Source organism: Corvus brachyrhynchos, unplaced genomic scaffold (assembly GCF_000691975.1).
Source record: "Corvus brachyrhynchos isolate BGI_N302 unplaced genomic scaffold, ASM69197v1 scaffold412, whole genome shotgun sequence".
In the NCBI taxonomy this organism is placed as follows: Eukaryota; Metazoa; Chordata; class Aves; order Passeriformes; family Corvidae; genus Corvus; species Corvus brachyrhynchos.
Window position 1 is genome coordinate 1,233,555 of NW_008236761.1, and position 21,184 is coordinate 1,254,738.

At 47.1% G+C, this 21,184-nt stretch overlaps 1 protein-coding gene across 5 annotated transcripts in view; it reads left to right on the forward strand.

The window, feature by feature from the left end:
* The window catches only part of FAM168A (family with sequence similarity 168 member A), a 131,431-nt gene that overhangs the window by 98,125 nt on the left and 12,122 nt on the right, over positions 1–21,184 (forward strand). For all 5 annotated transcript variants that reach the window (XM_017727109.1, XM_017727108.1, XM_017727110.1 and 2 more), the window contains one exon: positions 17,146–17,226. In XM_017727109.1, the coding sequence (XP_017582598.1) occupies positions 17,146–17,226 (81 nt within the window). The remainder of the gene's footprint in view (positions 1–17,145; positions 17,227–21,184) is intronic.

Below are 21,184 nucleotides of genomic sequence, written 5' to 3' on the forward strand. Positions count from 1 at the left end.
GCCCTCTGCTGTGGAGCCAGGCTAGGAGAGCTGGGGGTGCTCACCTGGAGAGGAGAAGGCTCCAGGGAGAGCTCAGAGCCCCTTGCAGGGCCTAGAGGGGCTCCAGGAGAGCTGGAGAGGGACTGGGGACAAGGCATGGAGGGACAGGACACAGGGAATGGCTTTATGTATATATAAACCCGTTGTACTGCTGCATCCCCACTGAACATGACAATGTCACTGTGTATTTTTTCTCTCCAGCACACAAAGCTGAACCTCTGAGTTTGCAGGCTTCAGTATTTTCCCACATCTAAATCAATTTTGGACATGCCAAGCCTCGTGCTCCCACACTGTATCTTTACACTAAATATCCTACTCCCACATCTTGTCATTTTTAAAAACGGGAGCACGGCCCAACAGGTCCTGGAGGGTTTTCCCTCTCTTTACACAGAGCTTTTGATTCCTGGATCTGTTTGAAAGTGTCTGAGGGCTTTCAAGATAAAATGCAGTTGCCTCCTTTTCACTCCTCTCTGGTAGGCAGAGTAAATGCCTTTGTTTCCGGGCATAGCTGAACTGCTGCCATTCCATTTGAAAATCCCATTAATCTCATGCATCCAACGATAACATAAAAAAGTAGTACAGTATATGGTTGGTTTTCCACCGGTGTCCTATTATTCAGTGAACACTCATGGCTCTGTGGGAGCAGGGCTTTGGGGGGACTTCACAGGGAACTGGAGGGAAATTTCCCATCCTGCGGGGATGTCCCTTTTTTACTCCTAAATCATCTCCAGTTTCCTACTCCTGCAGGAACTCCTGGCAGGAAGATGGGACTGCTGACATGCCTTTGAGTCTTTATCCCCAGGCATAAAATCCCAACATCCCCGATTGGTTTGGAATGGGAGGGACTTAAAGCTTGTCCCATTCCACCCCCTGCCATAGGCAGGACACCTTCCACCATCCCAGGTGGCTCCAAGCCCCGTCCAACTTGGCCTTGGACACTTGCAAGCATGGGGAAGCCACAGCTTCTCTGGGCACCCTGTGCCAGGGCCTCTCCACCCTCCCAGGGAACAATTCCTTCCCAATATCCCATGTAAACCCACCGTCATTCAGTTGAAAGTCATTCCCTTTGTCCTTTCACTTCACCCCCTTGTACTTATCTCCAGATTCTTCCCAGCACACAAAGAGAAGGAGCTGGATGCCACCGGATTCTTCACATTTTCACCCATAAGAAATTCAGCTGAATGGTCATGAGGAATATTTGTACTTCAGCAAGAACAGCTTTGAACTGGGAATAAATTTAACCATTAAATGAACTACTAAAGTCCTCTTAAAACATAGGAAGGTTTCTTTGCACTGTGTGGCACCCCCACCTTTTTTCCCCCAGATAAATTGATGTTCCCCATTCTGTGGGGATTTAACTCTCTTTGTCTTCATCTTGAACACTCCCCTAACTGTATTAATCACATATTTCCATCAGAAGAGATTTTTCAAAGTCTTTAAGCATATTTTGCACAGGTTGGAAGGCTCAGTGAGCTGCCAGCTCCCTCTTGTTACTCTTCAGATTTGTAATTCCCCAAAGATAAAGCAGCATTAGGAACAGTCCCCAGTTTTCTCTGGAAAGTAATTTCTGATTTCCATATTAATCAAAAATAGCTTTACCTTCGTCCTGCCCTAATCCTAGGAACAACACAGGAAGAAGATTACATTCTGTAGATGTCAGAAAAGCAATTAAAATTTGCACAGAGGAATCGAAGGAGGAAGGAATCTCACCTCTTTATTTTGTGAGCTGAGCAGGGAAAGACCCTGACCTCAAACTGTTTGTTTCTTATTGGCTCCTTTTCTTTTGAAGTGCCTCCTAGAATCGTCTTTAATATCGCAAGATTAAAATACTGGGGTTTCAGTAGGCTGAGAGGGTTGTAGTGATGAGAAGAGACATTTAAGGAGGGTGAGGATTGGCTGTGAAGAGCCTGGAATTTGCAGTTGGGGAGGTGAGTGACTATTAATAGCTCTGTCTGTAGAGATGGATATTCCTTGATCCTCATGGACTCGAGTGTGTGTCCCTAGGGAGAGCCTGCAGCTCCCAGCCTGGAATAAAGGGAGGCCAGGAGAGAGGGGGCAGGTGAGGCAGTGCCTGCCGTGCTGGGTGGCTCTGCTGTAGAGGTGTGGAACCGCAGGAATTTGGGAGGTTAGGGAGTGGTCTGAGAAGCAAAATCTGTCATAGCTGACAGGAGGATCATGGGGAGTAGTGGGGAAAAACGTGCTGGGGGTGGCTTTTGGGTTTTGACTTGGTGACCTGTCACGTGTCACCTGTCTGGGTGTAGCCAGGGTATTCTGTGGGTGAATCAGAGGTGGGAAGGGAGGTGGGATGTGCAGAGAGGGCTGTTTACCTTGGCTTTTTGGGATGGGATCGTACCAGAAAAAGGTTTAGGTGTTGGGAAGAAGAGAAAGACACAACAGAATGGAATGGGATGGGATGGGATGGGATGGGATGGGATGGGATGGGATGGGATAGAAAAGTCTGTGGAAGCCCTGTGGAAGCTGTCCATGTGGAAAGGGCAAAGGGGCACATAAGTAGATGCTGCTGGGGTATGGGCTCCGTGTGTGTGGGATGGATTTCTCAGGATCCCGCTGTTGCTCTTACCTTTGCGGAGAGGGGAGTTTCCCAGAGCTGTTCTCCTAAACATTTTATTCTCCAGTTCTTCAGGTTCCTGCAGGGCAAACACTGAAGCTGCAGATACCAATTTATACTGACTGAACCTTTGAAGTGAACCCAGTTTGCAGCTGGACTGATTGTTGTAGATCCCTTCCAACTGAACAATTCCACTCTAATCTCTTCTATTCCTTCCATTCCATTCTTTCCTTTTAGTGGGCACATCTAAGTGTTCTCTGGAATGTGTGACATCATACCCACAATAATTCTCTTCCTGAAATGCTTCTGCTGTTAAATAAACCCATTCTGGAAATTCCTTTCCTTCACTTGGCTGATAACCCTGGACCAGTCCAAGGCAGGGTGATCAAACTCTTGTTTTGGATCCCAAAGGCCTGTATTTATTGGAACAGATTTCTCCAGCAACTTGCCATGTGCCTGGTGACAGTTCTGAACACTGAACTTTTTCTCCTGCTTTCTCCATGCACTACAACTCACAGGAATATGATCATGGAATGACTTTAATTATATGGGATATTGGGAAGGAATTGTTCCCTGGGAGGGTGGGCAGGCCCTGGCACAGGGTGCCCAGAGCAGCTGTGGCTGCCCCTGGATCCCTGGCAGTGTCCAAGGCCAGGCTGGACATTGGGGCTTGGAGCAGGCTGGGACAGTGGAAGGTGTCCCTGTCCATGTCTGGGGGTTGGAATGAGATGATTCTAAGGTCCCTTCCAGCCCAAACCAGTCTGGAATTTTATACAAAATCTTCTGCTATAAAACTTTGCTTCCTATTTTATGGCATTAAAAGCATTTTTAGTTGTGACTTACAGCCTGTAAGAGCCCTTTATAATGCTATTTTAGATTAACCTGTGTTGGTTTATTTTTGATAGGGAGAAAAACCTGCTGCAAAAAGAGATGATTGTCTTCATGCATTTTTAAACTTACTCAACCAGAGTTGTGACGGTGACAAACTGGCCTCAGGTCATTTCTTCTCCTTGACATTTGCAAGTCAGACACATTTTCCAAGCTGTGGCTGCCCCTGGATCCCTGGAAGTGTCCAGGGCCAGGTTGGACGGGGCTTGGAGCAACCTGGGATAGTGGAAGGCATCCCTGCCCACTCCAGGGAGGTGGAATTGGATGAGCTTTAAGGTCCCTTCCAGCCCAAACCATCTGTGATTCTGTGATGCTTTGAACTCAAATACATTTCCTGAAATGCTTCCAGCATAAATTTAGAAAATTCTAGACTCCTAATAGAGTTCTCATTAATTTGTTTTACTGGAAATTAAATGCTAAAAGTGAGTCTTTCAATTGCTGTTATATTTCTCAATTTCTTTGCTGTTGGTCCTGTCATTTTTGAAAAGGATTGGGGCAGAAAGCCCAGTTCTTGATGGCAGTGCTGGGGCACTGCTTGACTTCAGCTGGATTTTGGATCTAAGATCTCATTTTATTTTTTTCAAGGACAGCAGCTTAGATTTGAGCTGTGGGTGACCTGGGGAAGCAGGGGGTGGGCGCTACCCGTTAGAATTCCACCTAGGAACTGAAGCTGATGTTCAATCATGGCTTCCCTCAATTTATTGCAGTGAGGACAGTGACTGGGATAAATTAATTGTAATGCATTGATTTTGTGCTGGAGATCTGCAGAAGTTCATTAGCATTGAGCAGGAGCACTGCCTGACCAGCTGCCTGGTGGTTATTTGACCAAAATGAGTCACTTTGTGCCAGCAAGGACACCCGAGATGTCACCGTGCACCGAGGACTGCGTTTGATGTTTGCCAGGTGACCTGGACCTGGCACTTGCCTGTGTTTAAAAGAAGGAGCAAAATCTTTAGAAGAGTTTCCTAAGGCTGCTCCATTTCCCATCAGTCTGTGAAAACCACATTCCTATAGGAAATTGCTGATTTCTTTAGGCCATTCTTTAGGCCATTCTTTAGGCTTCCTCAGAGCCTCCTTTGCCATCACAGGCAGGGAGAGCTTCCACTATCTCAGCTTGCTCCAAGCCCTGTCCAGTCTGGCCTTGGACACTGCCAGGGATGGGCAGCCAGAGCTTCTCCAGGCAGTGTAATGTGTGAATCCATAAAGAGCTTAGAGAGATGAGGAATTGTCTCCATGTTTTATAGTGCTAAGGCTTTAGAATAATTTAAAAGCAATCTTCACACAGAGCTTTTAAAATAACCCTCTCCAATAAAATAAATGTAGTTTATGCTTGCCCTGCTTGGAAGTAGACCAGGACTTTGTGGATGATGGGAGGTCTCCCATGTGCTGAGATGGAGTGGGAGGCAGAGGAGGATTTCAGGGGCTCTAAAGGGAAAGCAGCACCGCTGCCTACGGAAGCACTGGTGAGGGACTGTGTGCTGCCAGTCATGTTGTGCCAGGGTAAATACAAACTTGGTTTATTTTAGCTATTTTAGTTATTTTTAAATGTAGACACAACCTCGGCCGATCCTTTATTTCTCAACTGTTCCCATTAACATTTTTAGGCAGAAGAAAAAACCTGCCAGGAGTTTTGGCTCTGTAGAGAAAACAGGGTGTCCAGAGAAGCTGTGGCTGCCCCTGGATCCCTGGCAGTGTCCAAGGCCAGGCTGGACAGGGCTTGAAGCAGCCTGGGACAGTGGAAGGTGTCCCTGCCCGTGGCAGGGGGTTGGAACTGAATGAGCTTTAAAGCCCCCTTCCACCAACCATTCCATGATTCTGTCCATAATCCATAATTATGTGGATATATTGCTATTTTCAGTTTCAGGTGCCTCAAATGATATTTTATGAAGTACATCTGATGCCACGAGTCAATGGCAGTTTTATAGTGTTGGCTTTTTTGGTTGCAATTTTAAAGTCCATCTGTGAGATTCCCCTGGATGCCCCTTCCCTCTCCTTCGCTGCGCTCCTTACTTAAATCATCCCTTAGGTTCTGCTGGTCAAACCGAGCCTGCTGATATGCTGAGTCCCAAACCATAATTAGTCATCTTCCCTTTTGTAGGCTGATTTTTCAAGCCAGCAGCCCCCAGTACAGGAGGGGGTGATGTGAACCCTCTGATTTTATTTTGCTCGACATCGTGCCTTTGGCTCCTTCAACTTCTGAGCTTTTCTCTTTTTTCCTCTCCCTTTTCCATCCCAGTCCATTACTCTAATTTGCTGCTCCTGGAGGGAGCTGCTGATCCTTTTTGCTGTTTCCCAGCCACGCTGGATGTGTTATTTTTAAGGCAGCCTCACTACCTGCAGCACGATGACTCAGTTTGGGTTTGCCAAATCCCCACGTTTCTGCCGAGAAGTCGGCTCCTGGACTGAATTCCTGAGAGGATTGTTGGGAGCACAGCATGGAATCCCCAGATCCTTGGAGGATGTTAAAGTCACAACTATTCCCTAAACACAACCCAACACTGCCCTTCTAAAATGAGGGGGCAGAGAGTGCCCCAAGGGCCTTTAATTCACCCCATCCCTGGAAATCTCCAATGCCAGGTTGGATGAAGCTTTGAGCAACCTGTTTTTTTAAATCCCTCCAGGGATGGGGACTCCACCACTTCCTTGGGCAGCCCAGAAAATCCTTTCCATGAAGAAATTTTCCATCCTCCTCCCTCGCTCTCCATCTGCCACCCATCCTGAGAGTCACAGGGGTCTCCCAGTTATCCATGTGAAATAATTGCCCCACACTAATCTTGGAATTTTTTTTTAAACAAGCCTGGCTGCTTCCCTGTGTCAAAAATAAGCAAAAGAGGACCTACCACAAATCTATCACTTTTTAGTTGCGTGAGCAACCAGGAAGATGCACCTCAACCATAAAATGCAATTTATTTAATTAAGCAATTGCTTTGCTGAGTTGGACCAGCGTAGAAATCCTTGCTTTATAGCAAGCAAATAAAAACTCTGCTAACACATCCCAGGCTGTCACCCCTCAGCTGTGTGGGGTTTATTACATTTGGAGTTTCTTGCAGGCTTTTTGTAAGGAATAAAATATTTACAGGATGGAGGGAAGGGATTTCTATTTGCTTTTTTGGATTTATTTTTTTCTTCCCAAGCTTTCTGAAGCAATGCTCTACCAGAACAGCTGGTGCAAAAACATAACTCCAATTCAAGTATTCCCAGAAATTGGTTGGGCTTGGGGTTTTTTTTAGAAGAGGGATTATAGGGCACGAACATGGTTTATAACACTTCTTTAGGAGTTGAAAAATTCAGTTTATGAACCAGAAGTAGTAAATTCTGCACAGCCCTGTGATTCCAGTGCTGTTCTTCCTCCCTGGGTTTCGGTGAGTTGGGCAGGAGCTGGTGGGATTCTCAAGGGCCAGGTGTAACAGTCAGGGAATCTCATACCAGCTCTTGGCTGGAAAATCAATAACAAAAACCTTGGGATAAGGGTTCTTTGTGGGATCACTGTATCCCTGCTGCCTTTCTGACAGAACCTTTGCACTTCCAAGCTGCTGAAATCAGATTTTATTTCCACCGGAGCCGTTTTTTAAACAGCACGGTGGAGTTTTGCCAGTTCAAATATTAGGGATTCTCAGCTTCCCCCAAGCACAATTTGAATCCAATCTCCTGGCCCAAATGCATGTGAGAGACCCATTAAGCCTTTTAACACCCAAACCCTGCTTTTGTTAATATTCTCTGTGTGCTCCATCTGCTGCTGTGTTTGTCCACAGCCAATGGATTTGAGAGCAGTTCACTTCTCCGGTCTGAGGCCAAAATGTCCAAAATACCATATGGACATTTGAAAGTTAATGAGCATTTAAAATTTTCAATATCTAAGGCTCTTGTGATCCCTAAACCTGAGTCTTCCTGAGTTTGGCTTCTTCTGGTAACCCTAAATGTTTTATCATTTTGAATTTTTATCTTTGCAAACGAAAATCACTGCATTCATGCTTTCAAACTGGCCCTTTGGGGCAGTAATTTGATTTGTAACATTGTTTTGACTGTTCTGGAGTTGCTTATTACTAAAATGAGCTGAAACAGGAAATTTGGTGTCCCCAGGAGATGTTGTGTAAGGGTGTGAATCAAGGATGAAGTCAGGAGGATGCTGCCAGTGCCAGGGGAGAATGTGGAGTGTAAAAAGCAGAGATGGGAGCCGGGACAACTCTTGTGCTATAGAGAGACTTAATTAGTCAATTAATTGATTGATTACTGGGGAGTTCCTGTTGTGTTAATTGGTCATGCTCAGGGCACTGCTGGGCACCTTGGCTTTGGCAGCACACCTGGAATACCATTTTAAAGTTGGTTCCAACACTGGCAAATTCAATTCAAGCGTCTTGAATAAGAAAAACTAAAAGCAAGGAGCTTTCTGCCATCGCTTCTTCCATCCCAAACCATTCCAGGATTTATTTTGTACCAGCTGTTGCAAACACCAACTTGCCCCAGAAAAAAGGAATTATGATAGATAGAAAGCAGGGGCAAATTCCCAGTTCCAGGATCTAGGAGGGCATCAGGAATGCAGACTGGAGCAGTTGCCTTTCCTTAGCTGGAAGCACAGAGGTTTTGCATGGACCACACTGTCTGTGACAGAGCAGGAATTACAGCTGGAGCAAAAACCTGGGGCTTGAGCTGATTCTCTTTTTAGCTCCTGGCTTGGGAGCAGAGCTGAAAAGGATGGATTGAAAATTAGCCAGATGAACAAGTGCATTTTGGATATCACAAAGGGCTGTTTTCTGGGCAGTTATTGTAAATACCCTGCTGTAACCTATAACCTGAGGGCATGGAGAGCGTGGAGTCCTGCCTGCATTTACGTTCCCAGCTGCTCCAGGAAGGGCCTTCACACCCCTCTAGAGCTGCCATAAAAACTCTGTCAGAGCAGATCAGGAGCATCCAGGTGAGGCTCTCCTCGCCCTCCACAAATCCAGGGAAATGGCAAATTCATGATTGAAAAGCAAAATAATGCATTCCTGGGAGTGTCCAAGGCCAGGCTGGACGGGGCTTGGAGCAAGCTGGGATGGTGGAAGGCGTCCCTGCCCTTGGTGGGGGTGGAACTGGATGGGCTTTAAGGTCCCTCCCAACCCAGAACATCCTGGGATTCTAATACTACATGGTCTGTTTCAAGCTGAGCACTCTTCTGCCATCTTAATTTATTTTAAGACTTTCCAGCTAAATATTTCCCTGGGGATCATTGTTGGATAAGGTTGAGCCACAGTTGAGTATTTAAGAAAAACTGTGAAAGAACTTCTTTATCTCAGGCTTCCCCTTTCTGTGGAGCAACAAACCCTTCTATTTTATCAGTAGGGGCTGTTCATATCCTACTTTGGATTCTTCAAATACAGAAGGAAGTAAATCATTGCAAGGAGAATCAATATTGCACACATTAAACCTTTTCCAGAACTTCTTTCCCACAGAGCCTTGTCTGAACACAGGAGAGGATACGACACATGTCTCTGGCCCAGAAGTGATATTGATTGACAGTCTGACAAGTTCTGTCACTCTGGTTTATTTATAGTGTGTGCACTAAGCAATCAACAATCTCTCTAATATTTTTGGACAGTTGCTCCTAGTTTTCAGGATGAGTTTTGCTCATCCAAATGCATCCCGTATGCAGACAGCTGCAGTAAGGCCTGGGAGGTTTGTTTTGGACGTAGGTGGGAAGCAAAACTGAGGTGGAATTGAAATAAGAATGGAAATGGGAATGATCTCTTTTGTCCAATAGCTTGCAACTGTATTGAACCTTAGAAACCGGTCTGAAAGCAAGTTTTGTCTGAGCAAGAGAAAATCAGGGCAATGGGAGTCCAAAACAGTGCTTCTGTCATTTTCTTAATATCTTTTTGGGCTCGTAAATTCTCCTAATTCCTGGCATGATGAAGGAGAGAGCTTCGAGCTGACGTATGGCGTCATGCAACCACAAAGTCGTTCCATGGAAGAGCTCAGAATTCTGTGCAAAATCTTTGCTTTTGCAGCTGAATTCCCAAGCAGCCAGGATTCTGCAGCTCCTCAGGGGAGGGAGGCCCCACCATCCATCCCCTTGTCTTTGACCTCCAGCTGGGAAAAGCTCCTCCAGGCAGGCAGGACCCCATTGTGTCAACGCTGTGACCCTGTGGAATGGAGACAAACAGGCAGTGCCACGTGTCCAAGCGTCCTGCCAGACACTGGAAGTTTTCTCTCCATCACCCCATGCCAGAGGCACCTCTGCCACTCCCAGCACTCTCAGCCGTGCTTTCTCAGGAGTCTGTGCAGTATAAAGGAAATGGTCATCAAAAGAAAATATTTCCCGCCAGATTCCTGTGGGTTTTGTCGGGATTTTGGGGTGGTTGGGTTTGTCCGTGAGGCTGCAGCAGCACGGTTGTGTTATCCATGATGTCTGTGGAGCTCCTGTCCTTGGGATCCAAGAGTTGTGCTTACCATGTAAAATGTGGATAACCCACAAGGAGAATTCCTTAAGGAGTGTGTGCTTTCACACAAATGGAATTCACCACGCTCTGGATCAAGCTGTGATCCTGGGGAGGGAGAGGAAGGAGACAGAAAGAGGTACAGACGTCTTCTCAGCAGAGAGGACCTGCACTTGTCCTCATCCTCTGCTCTGCAAGTCCAGAGCTGCCTCCCCTCCTGGGGAGCCTGCCTCCCCCTGTGTAATGTCTTCACAATCCTGGGAATGTGGAGCTGGAGTGATGGGATATTGGGAAGAAATCATTCCCTGTGAAGGTGCTGAGAGCCTGGCACAGGGTGCCCAGAGAAGCTGTGGCTGGCCCTTGATCCCTGGAAGTGTCCAAGGCCGCGTTGGCCGGGGCCTGGAGCAGCCTGGGAAGGTTGGTGTTGCATGGCCCTGGGTAATGAGCAGGATGTGGTTGCTGTTTATGTAAAGGGAAGGACCCTTCAGGTGAAAAAAGAATCACCTGTAAAAGGTCTTCAGGAGTGAGGTTGTCCAATGTGAGAGCAGATCTTTTATTAAAGCCGTTGCTGTGTCCGCTGATTCCACATTCATTTGACTGCTCCACTCTTGGGCTGATGAGGCTTGAAACAGTAATAAGGGGGTGGCATTTTTTCATGGGAACAAATGTATTTATTACCCTCAGAGCCTTCAGAAATGCTGGATTCTCAACCATCCATTAACTTGCTCTTCAGAACAGTCCCACCCTTGCTTTCAGCTTTTCCTCTATTTTTATATCCATTTAGCATGAGTGGGCTGGAATAGTTTCATGGCAAGGCAGTGAGTGAGTGATGGGGTAGCTGTGGTTATGTGGGATGATCAGTGTGAAATGAAACCTGCTCCAGCTCCTGGGCTCCTGCAGCATCCAGGTGCATTTACCTGGCTGCTTGTCCAAGGAGAGGACTCAGGAGATGTTTGGATAGAACTTGCCATGGAAATGTGTCCATCACACAAATGGATCTGTGTGATGAGGGAAGAAGGGAAAGGTTATCCTGACTTTCCTGCCCTGAGCTGGCAGAGCAGGATTCACTCAGAGATGTTTTAAACAGTTCCCACTGAGCAGGGAAGGTCTGGCAATGCCCTGTGTAAGAAGCTGCTCAGAGGTCACCTGCCTAACTCCCATGTGCCAAGGGATATTCCCTGGGGACAGCTCCCCAAAAGGCAGGAGGAGATGCATGGCCTAAGCCTGGAGTTCTGCAGCTGTGTGAGGAGCCAAGCAGGCTGGGAAGATCCTTCTGGAATGAGATTGGCTCATGCCATGGGAGAGGCAAGCTTTGACAACACCCCTGCTGTGAGTCCTTTCGGAAATGCTGGAGCTCTTCATCTCTGGAGGCTGGTTTCCGATGCAGAATTAGTTCCCAGATGTCCTTCTCAGCTCTTTTCCCTGTGTCCCCTCTCCATCACATAGCCAGGCACATTCTTTCCGGTGTCATTGCTCCCAGCAATCAACGTTCAAGAGCCTTTGCTGCGAGTCTGGCTGGTGGAGGCTTTGGTGGAGCTGTGCCAGGGAGCCTACGTGGTGTCTGCTCTCTCATTTCTCACTTCTGGGGTAATTCCTCAAGTACTAAATCTGCACATTCATTTCCCAACATGTGATTTTCTGCAGGAATAAATTCCCAATCGGTCTAAAGGGAATGGATTTACTGCGGCGTGTAGTTTGAAGGCATGAAGTTTCTCACGTTTTTGTCCTGAGAAGGTGCTTGTAAATCCTATTTTTGAAGAGTTTCTGAGGGCTGGGCAATAAAGAATGAGAAATGCTGGATGGGCTTAAAATAGAACATGAAAGTGTTTTGCAGGGGAAAATGCTTTGGCTCCATCTGGCTGACCCGAGGAGGTGATCGTAAAGCAGAAATGTTCCTGGGGCTGCTGCAGCTCCAAAGCTGTCTGTCACTCAGCAGAAACAGAGGGCTGGACAGTGGTTAACAGGGTTTAGAGGGAGAATTGGTAAAATAGAATCACAGAATCAGGTTGGAAAAGCCCTCCAAGACCATCGAGTCCAACCATTCCCCCAGAACTGCCAAAGCCACCACTGACCCATGCCCCCGAGCACCACATCAGCATGGCTTCAGGTGTGGGGACTCACCTCTGCCCTGGGCAGCTGTGCCAGGGCTGGACAGCCCTTTCAGTGGAGGAATTTTCACAATATCCAATCTAAACCTCCCCTGGCCCAGCCTGAGGCCATTCCCTCTCCTCCTGTCCCTGTTCCCTGGGAGCAGAGCCCGACCCCCCCGGCTGCCCCCTCCTGTCAGGGACTTGTGCAGAGCCACAAGGTCCCCCCTGAGCCTCCTTTGCTCCAGGCTGAGCCCCTTTCCCAGCTCCCTCAGCTGCTCCTGGGGCTCCAGCCCCTTCCCAGCTTCGTTCTCTTCCCTGGACACGCTCCAGCCCTTCAAGGTCCTTCTTTTTGGGAGGGGCCCAAATAATCTCTTGTATTTATCCACCTTGGAGCGATGAATGCCACAAGAGGGACAGTTTTGTGTGGCTGCCTGGCTTTTCCTTCCAGGGTGTGTTGGTGGTTAATGAGCTCTCAATTGCAGCAAGTGTGGCGCTGGAGTCCTTGGCGGTTCAAGGAGTTGAAGTGTGGTCTTATAGTGCTTTGTCCTGCCCTTAGATAAGGGACTTTATCATCTGTCCCTGTAAAAATCCTTGTGACATGGCCACTTTCAGGAGTCTGCACTGCTTGAGACTCGTTAAGAAAAAGAATGAAGGAGAATATTTTGTCTTGCAAATTAATGTCGGCTGCTTGTAGCAATTAAGGCCTTGATCAGATAATGGTCAATGAAACTACTCTTGAAAGAGTGAAATGGCACATGCTGGAATTGAGTGTTGTAAGTGGCAATTCCCAGTGGGTGGGAGGCTGAGACATGGACCAAAGCATGGGCCCTGTAGCCAAGGAGAAGCAAACTCTCTTTCAAGGATTTCGAGAGAACCCAGTGCTTCAGAGCCTGAGCGCTTGTGGATTGTCATTGGCTGGGTGTTATTAGATGATTTTGATGCAGAAACATTTAAAATGCATGTAAAATTAAAGGTGGCTTTAAAATACCTACTTATGCAGCCCCATGTGCTTTTCCCTTTGCACGGTTATTGTGTGGTGACTTTTAAAGCAGCTCAGTCAGTGCTTCCCAGAGCTGGAGTGCTGCATGTTTTCCTTGGGGAGGAGATTAAATGAACACTGCCTTTCTTACTCCTATTGATTGTGGAGATGATATTAAATTAAAATAAGCCACAAAATATCTTTGGATATTCTGAGGAATCGAATAAATTTTGTTCAATATTTTTCATCTCATTTTCTTTCCTTCTGCACCACAGCAAAGCCCCAAGCCCCAGCAGAGACAGAGTCCTGTCATGTGCAGATCCATAGAAAGTAAAGGATATTTTCTTTCTGTTCCTGACATTTTCATGTCAAGTGGGTTTGAGCCTCTTGCTGTTATTTTTCATTCAAGGTGACGAGGCAGGACAGACGTGGCAGGAGGGGAGCAGTGTCAGCAGGAGGAACAGCGATTTACAGGAGCTCTCTTAGGTTTTCCAGGGGGAAAATCAGAGCAGGATGCCAGATGCTTTGGTGTTGCCACCTTTGCTGAGCTCATTCCGGGTTGTTGGATCCAGACTTTGCCTTGTACCCAAGGGAATGTAAGACATGGGGACCGTCATGGGCGACCACAGCTTTTGCTTCCATGCGGGAGCTGATTTGGGATTATTTGGGGATGAAGAAGAGCCAACAAAAATATCCTAGAGGCTCAAAACCAGTAGAATATAAAAATTATAGGATTTTGGAGTAGTTTGAGTCAGAAGAGACCTTTAAAAGCCCATCCAGTGCCATCCCCTGCCACATGCAGGGACACCTTCCACTATCCCAGCCTGCTCCAAGCCCCGGAGTCCACCCTGGCCTTGGACACTTCCAGGGATCCAGGGGCAGCCACAGCTTCTCTGGGCACCCTGTGCCAGTGTTTTGTCACCCTCATTGTACAAAATGTCTTCCTCACATCTAATCTAAATCAAGCCTCCTTCAGTTTGAAACCTTTCCCTTTGTCCAATCACAACAGGCCCTGCTAAATAAAAAATGTCTCATGTATTTTTGAACCTGCTGATTTTGAATGCTGGGAATTTCCAGGCATGTTTCTCCTGGCACAAATTGCCCCAGATTCTGCTACTTTCTTATTTTTCACTATGTCCAAAAAAAGGAGCAAACCACATGAATTTTCCTGTACCTTTCCCATCTCTGCTTCCCCTTAAAATAGAAAGGACAAGTTTTCTTGCTGGAGGTCAGCACTTATCAAAGTTTATGAGATCAGAGTGGAAGATAGTGCAGAGCAGGGCTTCTTTTTGCATCCAAAGCTATTAAAGCTTCCTTGATAGAAATCGTATTTATTCGAGCCGAAGTGATTCCAAAACCAGCCCTAACTTACCTTCAGAACAACAAAAGATACCACGGTAAGGAAGAGTCCTGCCAAGCAGAAACTAAACCCCCAAAAAAGGAGAAAGACTGATTGAGTCCCCAACCCTGGAGGGTTTTAAAATAGGTGTGGATGTGGCACTTGGGGCATGGGTTAGTGGTGGCCTTGGCAGTGCTGGGGAGCGGTTGGACCTGATGGTCCTAAAGGTCTTTTCCAAGTGAAACAACTCTGTGATTCTGTAAATACACAGTTGCCTCCATCTGCCTGAAATAAACCCTTCAATATTCGTCTGGATGGAAAATCTTACCCAAAGCCACACTTTTCCTGTGGTTTGATTTATTTCAGGCCCTTTTTAACGTATAACCCCAATGGTGCAAAGTTCAGTCCGAGTAAAGGAGGGCTTTTTTCCTGAATTTGACAGTGGGTGAGTGCTGGTGGCACCTCAGAGGGCACAGGTGAAACATTCGTGACCACACAGGACTGTGTTTGTCGCGGCCGGTGACTAAGGACTGTTAATTAAGGATTATTGCTAAAGACTGCAGCAGTTTGTGGGACTCAGGGCTTATCTGGGGGGATTTTCCAGCAGCAGAGATGAGAAGAACTTGAGAGACTGTCATCTAGATCCTAATCCTTCGGGAATGAGCAAGGGACTTCCCAACACCATGGCACACACACAGCCAACATCATCTGTGCTCGTGGCAGGGGGTGGAATTAGGATGATCTTTGAGGTCCATTCCTATTCCGACCCGTCTGGGATCCTACCAAACCAGGTGCCAAGATGGTAAAACCCCATGGAGAAACACAGGTGGGAGAATTTTAGGGAAAATATGCTTCAAGAAGTGAGCTGGAGTTGGTTTAACAGCCCTGGCCAGATTGTCAGGAGGAAATGGGAAGAGTGTGGAGCAGTGAATGTCCTGGAAAAGACATGGTTATCTTCTAATGAAGTGGAGAGAAGGGATATTTCTGATTTAAGATCCTCATCATTAATGCTCTGCTTGCAATCACTGGATCTGCAAATAACTTCCTGAGGAGCTTCTTGATTGCTGAAAGGCTTTAGATATTCCTGGGTATGATGACAACAGAGTTCCATGTAGCCTGGAAAAAAAAAAAAATCTGTTAAACTGCTGCTTATCCAACATTAACTACAGCAATTTTTAATTAACCTGATTTAGAAGCCAAATATATCACTGATGAAAATGAGAGGGTAGAACATCCAGTCATTTATTCCAGTACAGTGGTCATGATTGTTGAATTAGATTTATTCAAATGAACCTCAACATTTTGCCACAGAAGTCAGTGGTGCCAGGGTTTGAGAGCAGTGGGATTTGGGGCATGGGAGGGGGGACTGTGCTGTGGCTCTTTGGGTGCTCAGCGGGGGGAGTACCGACCCACGCTCGCTTTTATTTAATGAAATAAACTACTTTAAAAGGTGGGTGTAAATCCACTGCTGATTACCTCCTTCCAGCCTTTGCTGGCAGCCAGCAGCCAGTATCAGTGGGGCTTGGCATGGAAACGCTCTCCAAGGGTCATTCCATTGGCTCTGCTCTGGGATGAGGGCCAAGGGGACACGCAGATAAACCGGGCAGTGACGCACAGCAAAGCCAAATTCTCCACCAGCAAAGCAGGATTAACGTGTTCCGTTCACTCTGCCGGGGCGATTTACTCAGCAGCACTTGAGGAGGATGGAGTTACTCGGGTGTTACTCTTTTCAGGAGGGAAAACTTCCAAGAAATTGAAGGAAACAAAAAGCAAAGTGGTGACCAGTGATAGGACCCGAGGGAACATCTGGAGCTGTGGCAGGACAGGTTTAGGTTGGGTATCAGGGAAAGGCTCTTCCCCCAGAGGGTGCTGGGCACTGCCCAGGCTCCCCAGGGAATGGGCACGGCCCCGAGGCTGCCAGAGCTCCAGGAGCGTTTGGACAGCGCTGCCAGGGATGCCCAGGGTGGGGTTGTTGGGGGGTCTGTGCAGGGCCAGGGGCTGGACTGGATGATCCCTGTGGGGCCCTTCCTGCTCAGGAGATTGTGTGATTCTGTGGAAAAGGAGCAGACCGAGGTGCAGAGGTTGTGTCTGTGCTCTCCATGGAGGAGAGAGATTTCCAATGAAGTAGGAGTTGGATGCTGGACACCTGCACTGTGTGGGTGCACACAGGCTCTGGGGTGTGCCACGATTTCCAGCCCCCCACTTCCATCACACGATTCCCCTGAACTCCCTCTGACCGCTCCAAGTGAGGCTGGTGGAAACTGAAGATGCTCTGCAACCTTCCCCAAAGTGCCCATTAAACCCTGCGTGGCTCCAAAGGGTCCGAGCGCGTTCCTTCCGGGTGGCCTGGCAGGTAATCGGGTGCCTCCTGGGAATGGCACTTGTGCAGTCATGGGTGAATACAGGGCTGGCATGTTTTCCTGCAGGATCCCTGCCTTCCCTTCAGCACGAAACTCTGCTTAATGGAAGTGCTGAGCTCTCCAAAGTGCTGCCATGCAGCCTGGGAAAACCTTTCCGATATCGCTGTACTGGTGGGGTTTTGTACCTGAATTCCATGGTCAGAGTATGGATTTTCCCAGCAGCTCTCTCCAAAGCACAGGAGAATTCATGCATTCTGCATTCTGATCCTCGTTTCCTACAGGAATAAAGGGGAAATACTGATGATGTCACATGTAAGTCTGTGGAGCACCTTCATGGTCCTTCCTATTCCTGGAGAATCCACCTGTATTTTCCCTCGGTGGCTTCTGTGCTCACACAGGTTGTTTATTTCTTTCCAGGGGTGCCATTTGGTTGATAAAATCCTAATTCCTGTTTTTCTCTCATTTCAGGTTATCCAACAGGCTATCCCACCGCTGCCCCAGCCTACAATCCCAACATGTATCCAACCAGCAGCCCTGGCTACGCCCCAGGTAAAAATCCGTAAAAGGGCCTGAAAACGTTCCTTGCTCATCCATTTCCAAGCACATGCTGGAGATGAAAAATAGTACCTCACCCTCCCATTCAACTTTTGGTTGCTTGGGATGTTTATTCTGAATGGTTTTGCCTCAGAGGAGCCACAGGATTTTAAAACTTGCTAATGAAGCCGTCTTTGAGCGTGCAGCAGGAAGAGCTGCTTGCATAAGGAACACAAAGCTGGACTTCGTGCCAGTCTTGCTAAACCCTCTCTCCCTTTAATTGCCAAGTTTTCAGTCTCTCAGTTGTCATAAAATCAGTGGATCCCCAGGCTCAGGCACTTTCCAAGGCTGATGAAACAGGAATGAGGGGTTTGTTGCCAAAATCTTTTGATTTTGTCTTCTCCACATCACAGTTTACACATATTCCGTAAAACTGTTTATTGTGGATGATTCTGGAAGGGATCTGTTGTGTTTGGTTTGGGTTTATGTGCTTTTGATAAGGTCTTTAGCTGTGTTTCTTCCCATTAAAGCGTTAACATGAAACATGAAACAAGTTTTGTTCCCCTGGATGTGTGCTGGCCACCCTCAAATTCCCCTGAAGGAGAAAACATGGGAGGAATTAAATGAAAACAACTCCACAGAATAAGAAAAAGCCCATAAATTTATTAGTAGCTTGTCCTGCCAGAGGCTGGCGACGTCCTCCCTGCTCAGCCAGGAATGTAAATACTGCAGCATTCCAGCATTTTGGCCTGGATATTATAAAATGTCACTTGTCCCCAGTCATGCAGGCAGCAGCTCTTCCACTGAGTGGGCAGATGGCCAGGGGAGCACCCAAGTGGGAGGAAACCCCAAATCACTGCAGGATAGGGATTTTTGGGGGGGTCTGTATTGCTTCTTGTACATTTTAGACACCGTCCTTGGGAGGGTGGAGGTTCCATTAGAAAACAAACTGAAACAGCCCTCAGAAAGAGGTGTCCAAGGCCAGGTTGCATGGGCTTGGAGCAACCTGGGATAGTGGAAGGTGTCCCTGGCCACAGCAGGGAGACGAGCTTTAAGGTCCCTTCCAACCTGAACAGTTGAGAAAAGCAGGAGAGAACAAGGAAACACAGGGAGAACCCTGAAAACTGGGGTTCTCCCAGGCAGGCAGCAGCAAACCCTTGGACATCCCTTCTGGAACCCCATCGTTCCAGCCTGCCCCCTCCACCCAGCAGAAGGGACACTCAGTGGGAGCCAAGCTCTCCATCTGCCCTGGTCTCCCCTCACTGAAAACAGCCTTCAGAAGCTTCCTCACAATTGTTCCACGTGCAATAATCCCCCCAAACCTTGTTAGTCAGCAGCTTTTCCAAGATGTTGGTTGTTCCCTACCTTTGTCCCCGTGGCTGTGGGGTCCTCTCATGAAAAATGCTTTGATTTCTGCTCTATCACTGCAGTCCTTTGCAGAAAGCAGCTCTGCAGATTCATTAAGGCTCGAGTTGCTGATTTTTTTTTTTTTTTAAAGCCATGCCAATTATTGTCTGTTGCTTTAGACTTGCATGATGTGGTCAGTCTTCTTTGTGCCAGTCAGCCTTTTGTTCATTCCCAATGCTCCCTTCTCAAGTGCAATCCTAATCTTTCCTGACTTGCTTTCCCAAAAAAGTCCTCTGATCATTTTTGTCCCCCCTCACCAGATCTCTTTGTTGCGCAGCTTAATGCTCAAGCCAGAGAGCTGCCATGGCCACTTGATATTTAAATTTCATTCCTCTGTTTCTCATCCTTAAAAAATGCTTTTAATAATTTCCACCTTGGAAATCTCCTGATGTCCAGAGAGCTGACAGGTTGTTTTGCATGGAGAGCAAAAGCCTTGCAGTGGGTAACACAGCTAAGCACTAAACTCGCAAGGAAACAATGAAGATTAAGATTCAGAAATTAAAATTGGGGTTAAAATGCTGAACCTTTTATAGAGTTTCCCATAAATCTTGAGGCCAAGTTGGAGAGACCTGGTCCAGGTAAAGGTGTCCCTGCCCAAGGCACAGCGTTGGAACTGGGTTGTCATTAAGGTCCCTTCCCACCCAAGCCAGTCTGTGGTTCTGTTATAAACAATTTTGCAGCTCTTGAAATCAATACAATTTAATATCACAGCAGGCTATCAAACCATTTTAACTACTGTGGGAAGCAGGAGCAGGCTCTGCTGCTCAGGACCTCCCAGCACCACATCCAGTGGTCCCTTCTCAATGGAAAACTGACTTCCAGGAGAAAAAAAATAAGAGCTTTTGTGAGATAACTGATAGAAAAGAGGCACCATAAAATCTCCCAGCAGTGGGGACATGGGACAGAGTGACAGCATCCTCAACTGTGTTAAATGGAATTGGGCTGAACTAATCCTGTGGTTCAGTGGCCGAGTTAAAACCTGCATCAGTATGGAGAGTGTTTCCTCACATTGAAGGAGCTGCTGTCACACAGGAGGCTGGAGACAACCTGGAGAGGAATGTGCTCCCGGTGTCCTTCAAACACACTGGGAATTGGCCTGGGGGTTAAAATCTTGGACTTGTGACACAGCAGACTAATTCTAAGTATGTTTTTAAGGGATTTTAGACATTGAGTCTAAAAAAGAAAGAGATGCTGCACATTCCCAGCAGAATTACTGCTCCTGAGCATCTCATCCATGGACAAGGTCCTGTTCCAAACCTCCCAGGCTGGGGAGGGGGGGGTACCTGCTGGCAGAAATCCCTCCAGCTCACTAAGAAGCAATCACAAACCAAGGGTTCATCTGATTGGCCATGTGTCAATTAACCAGGCAAACGTGCCCCTTAGTACTGCTTGGAATAGAGGTTGGAAAGGGTGGGAAGAGCATCCCTGGCTTGTGGCTTCTGGATTTGTGGGATGTAACTGCAAGCAAGGTCTTGAACAGAACTATACAGACCCAGCTTGATCATCCTCTCTGCTCCACCCTGAAGGTGCTCCTTAGGTGTCTCTTGCCCCAAACCTCATGAATTGTTTTGGGATTCCATGCAAAGTCTTGGCAGGAGATCAACCCCTGAGTGAAGATAAATCCAGTTCTCAAATGCCACCTGCTTTTGTCCCTGCTGTTCTCCAAACACTCCCTGATGCCCAGCTGCAAATCAGCAAAGGTCATGCTCTTTTGACCTCATGGTTCCCAAAATCCTGTCATCCACATGGGAAATTTAACAGTGTAGTGACCTAAACTTTGTAGCAGCATCAGAAATGGGTAAGGAATCAAGGAGAGGACCTTGGAGAAATCTGGAGTCCCCTTGGTCCAGCACCACCAGTGAGGAAGGGAAATGGTAACTGGAGCTAGTCTTGATTTCTCCCTCTCACAGTGCCAGGTTTCTAGTGGATATTTGCTGGTGTTTGAGCTCAAAAGGTGTTAGATTATTCCACAGATTATCCCTACAAGCAAGGGCGTGAGTTGGACTGGATGATCCTTGTTGGTCCCTCCCAACTCAGGATGTTCTGTGATTCTATGAATTCCTTTCCATTCCAATTCAAGTTCTTGCCTTGTGTGATTTTCCTGCTGCATTTTTCCAGTTTTTAGAGGGAGAGACACAAGGCAAAACACCAGCGTTGCAAACTCAGGCTTGCAATAATCCTGTTTTTTTAGGACACTGTTCTTTAAAACAAAAAAAATCCCTTTTAAGTATGCAAAAATGAGCATCTAAAATCACTCTGCTGCAGAGACACAATTTAAAAAAATAAAATTATGTATGTCTTCATTAAGCCTGGTGCATGTTCCCTCCCAGGCATTCTGCCTGCCTCGTGGTTGTTTTGTTTTAACTTCCTTCATTAAAGCCTCCCTTTTTATTTTCCTGAAAGTAGGACACACACTTTGCTCGTGTAGGCTGGCTGAGGCTGGAGCTGTGTTTATTAATAATGCAGGGCAGAAGTAATGGCTTTGCAGTGGTGCCCATACAGAGCAGAACTGAAATCAGCCTCACAAATCAGGGATCCGTGTGGCAATGTCGTGGGACAGGACCGA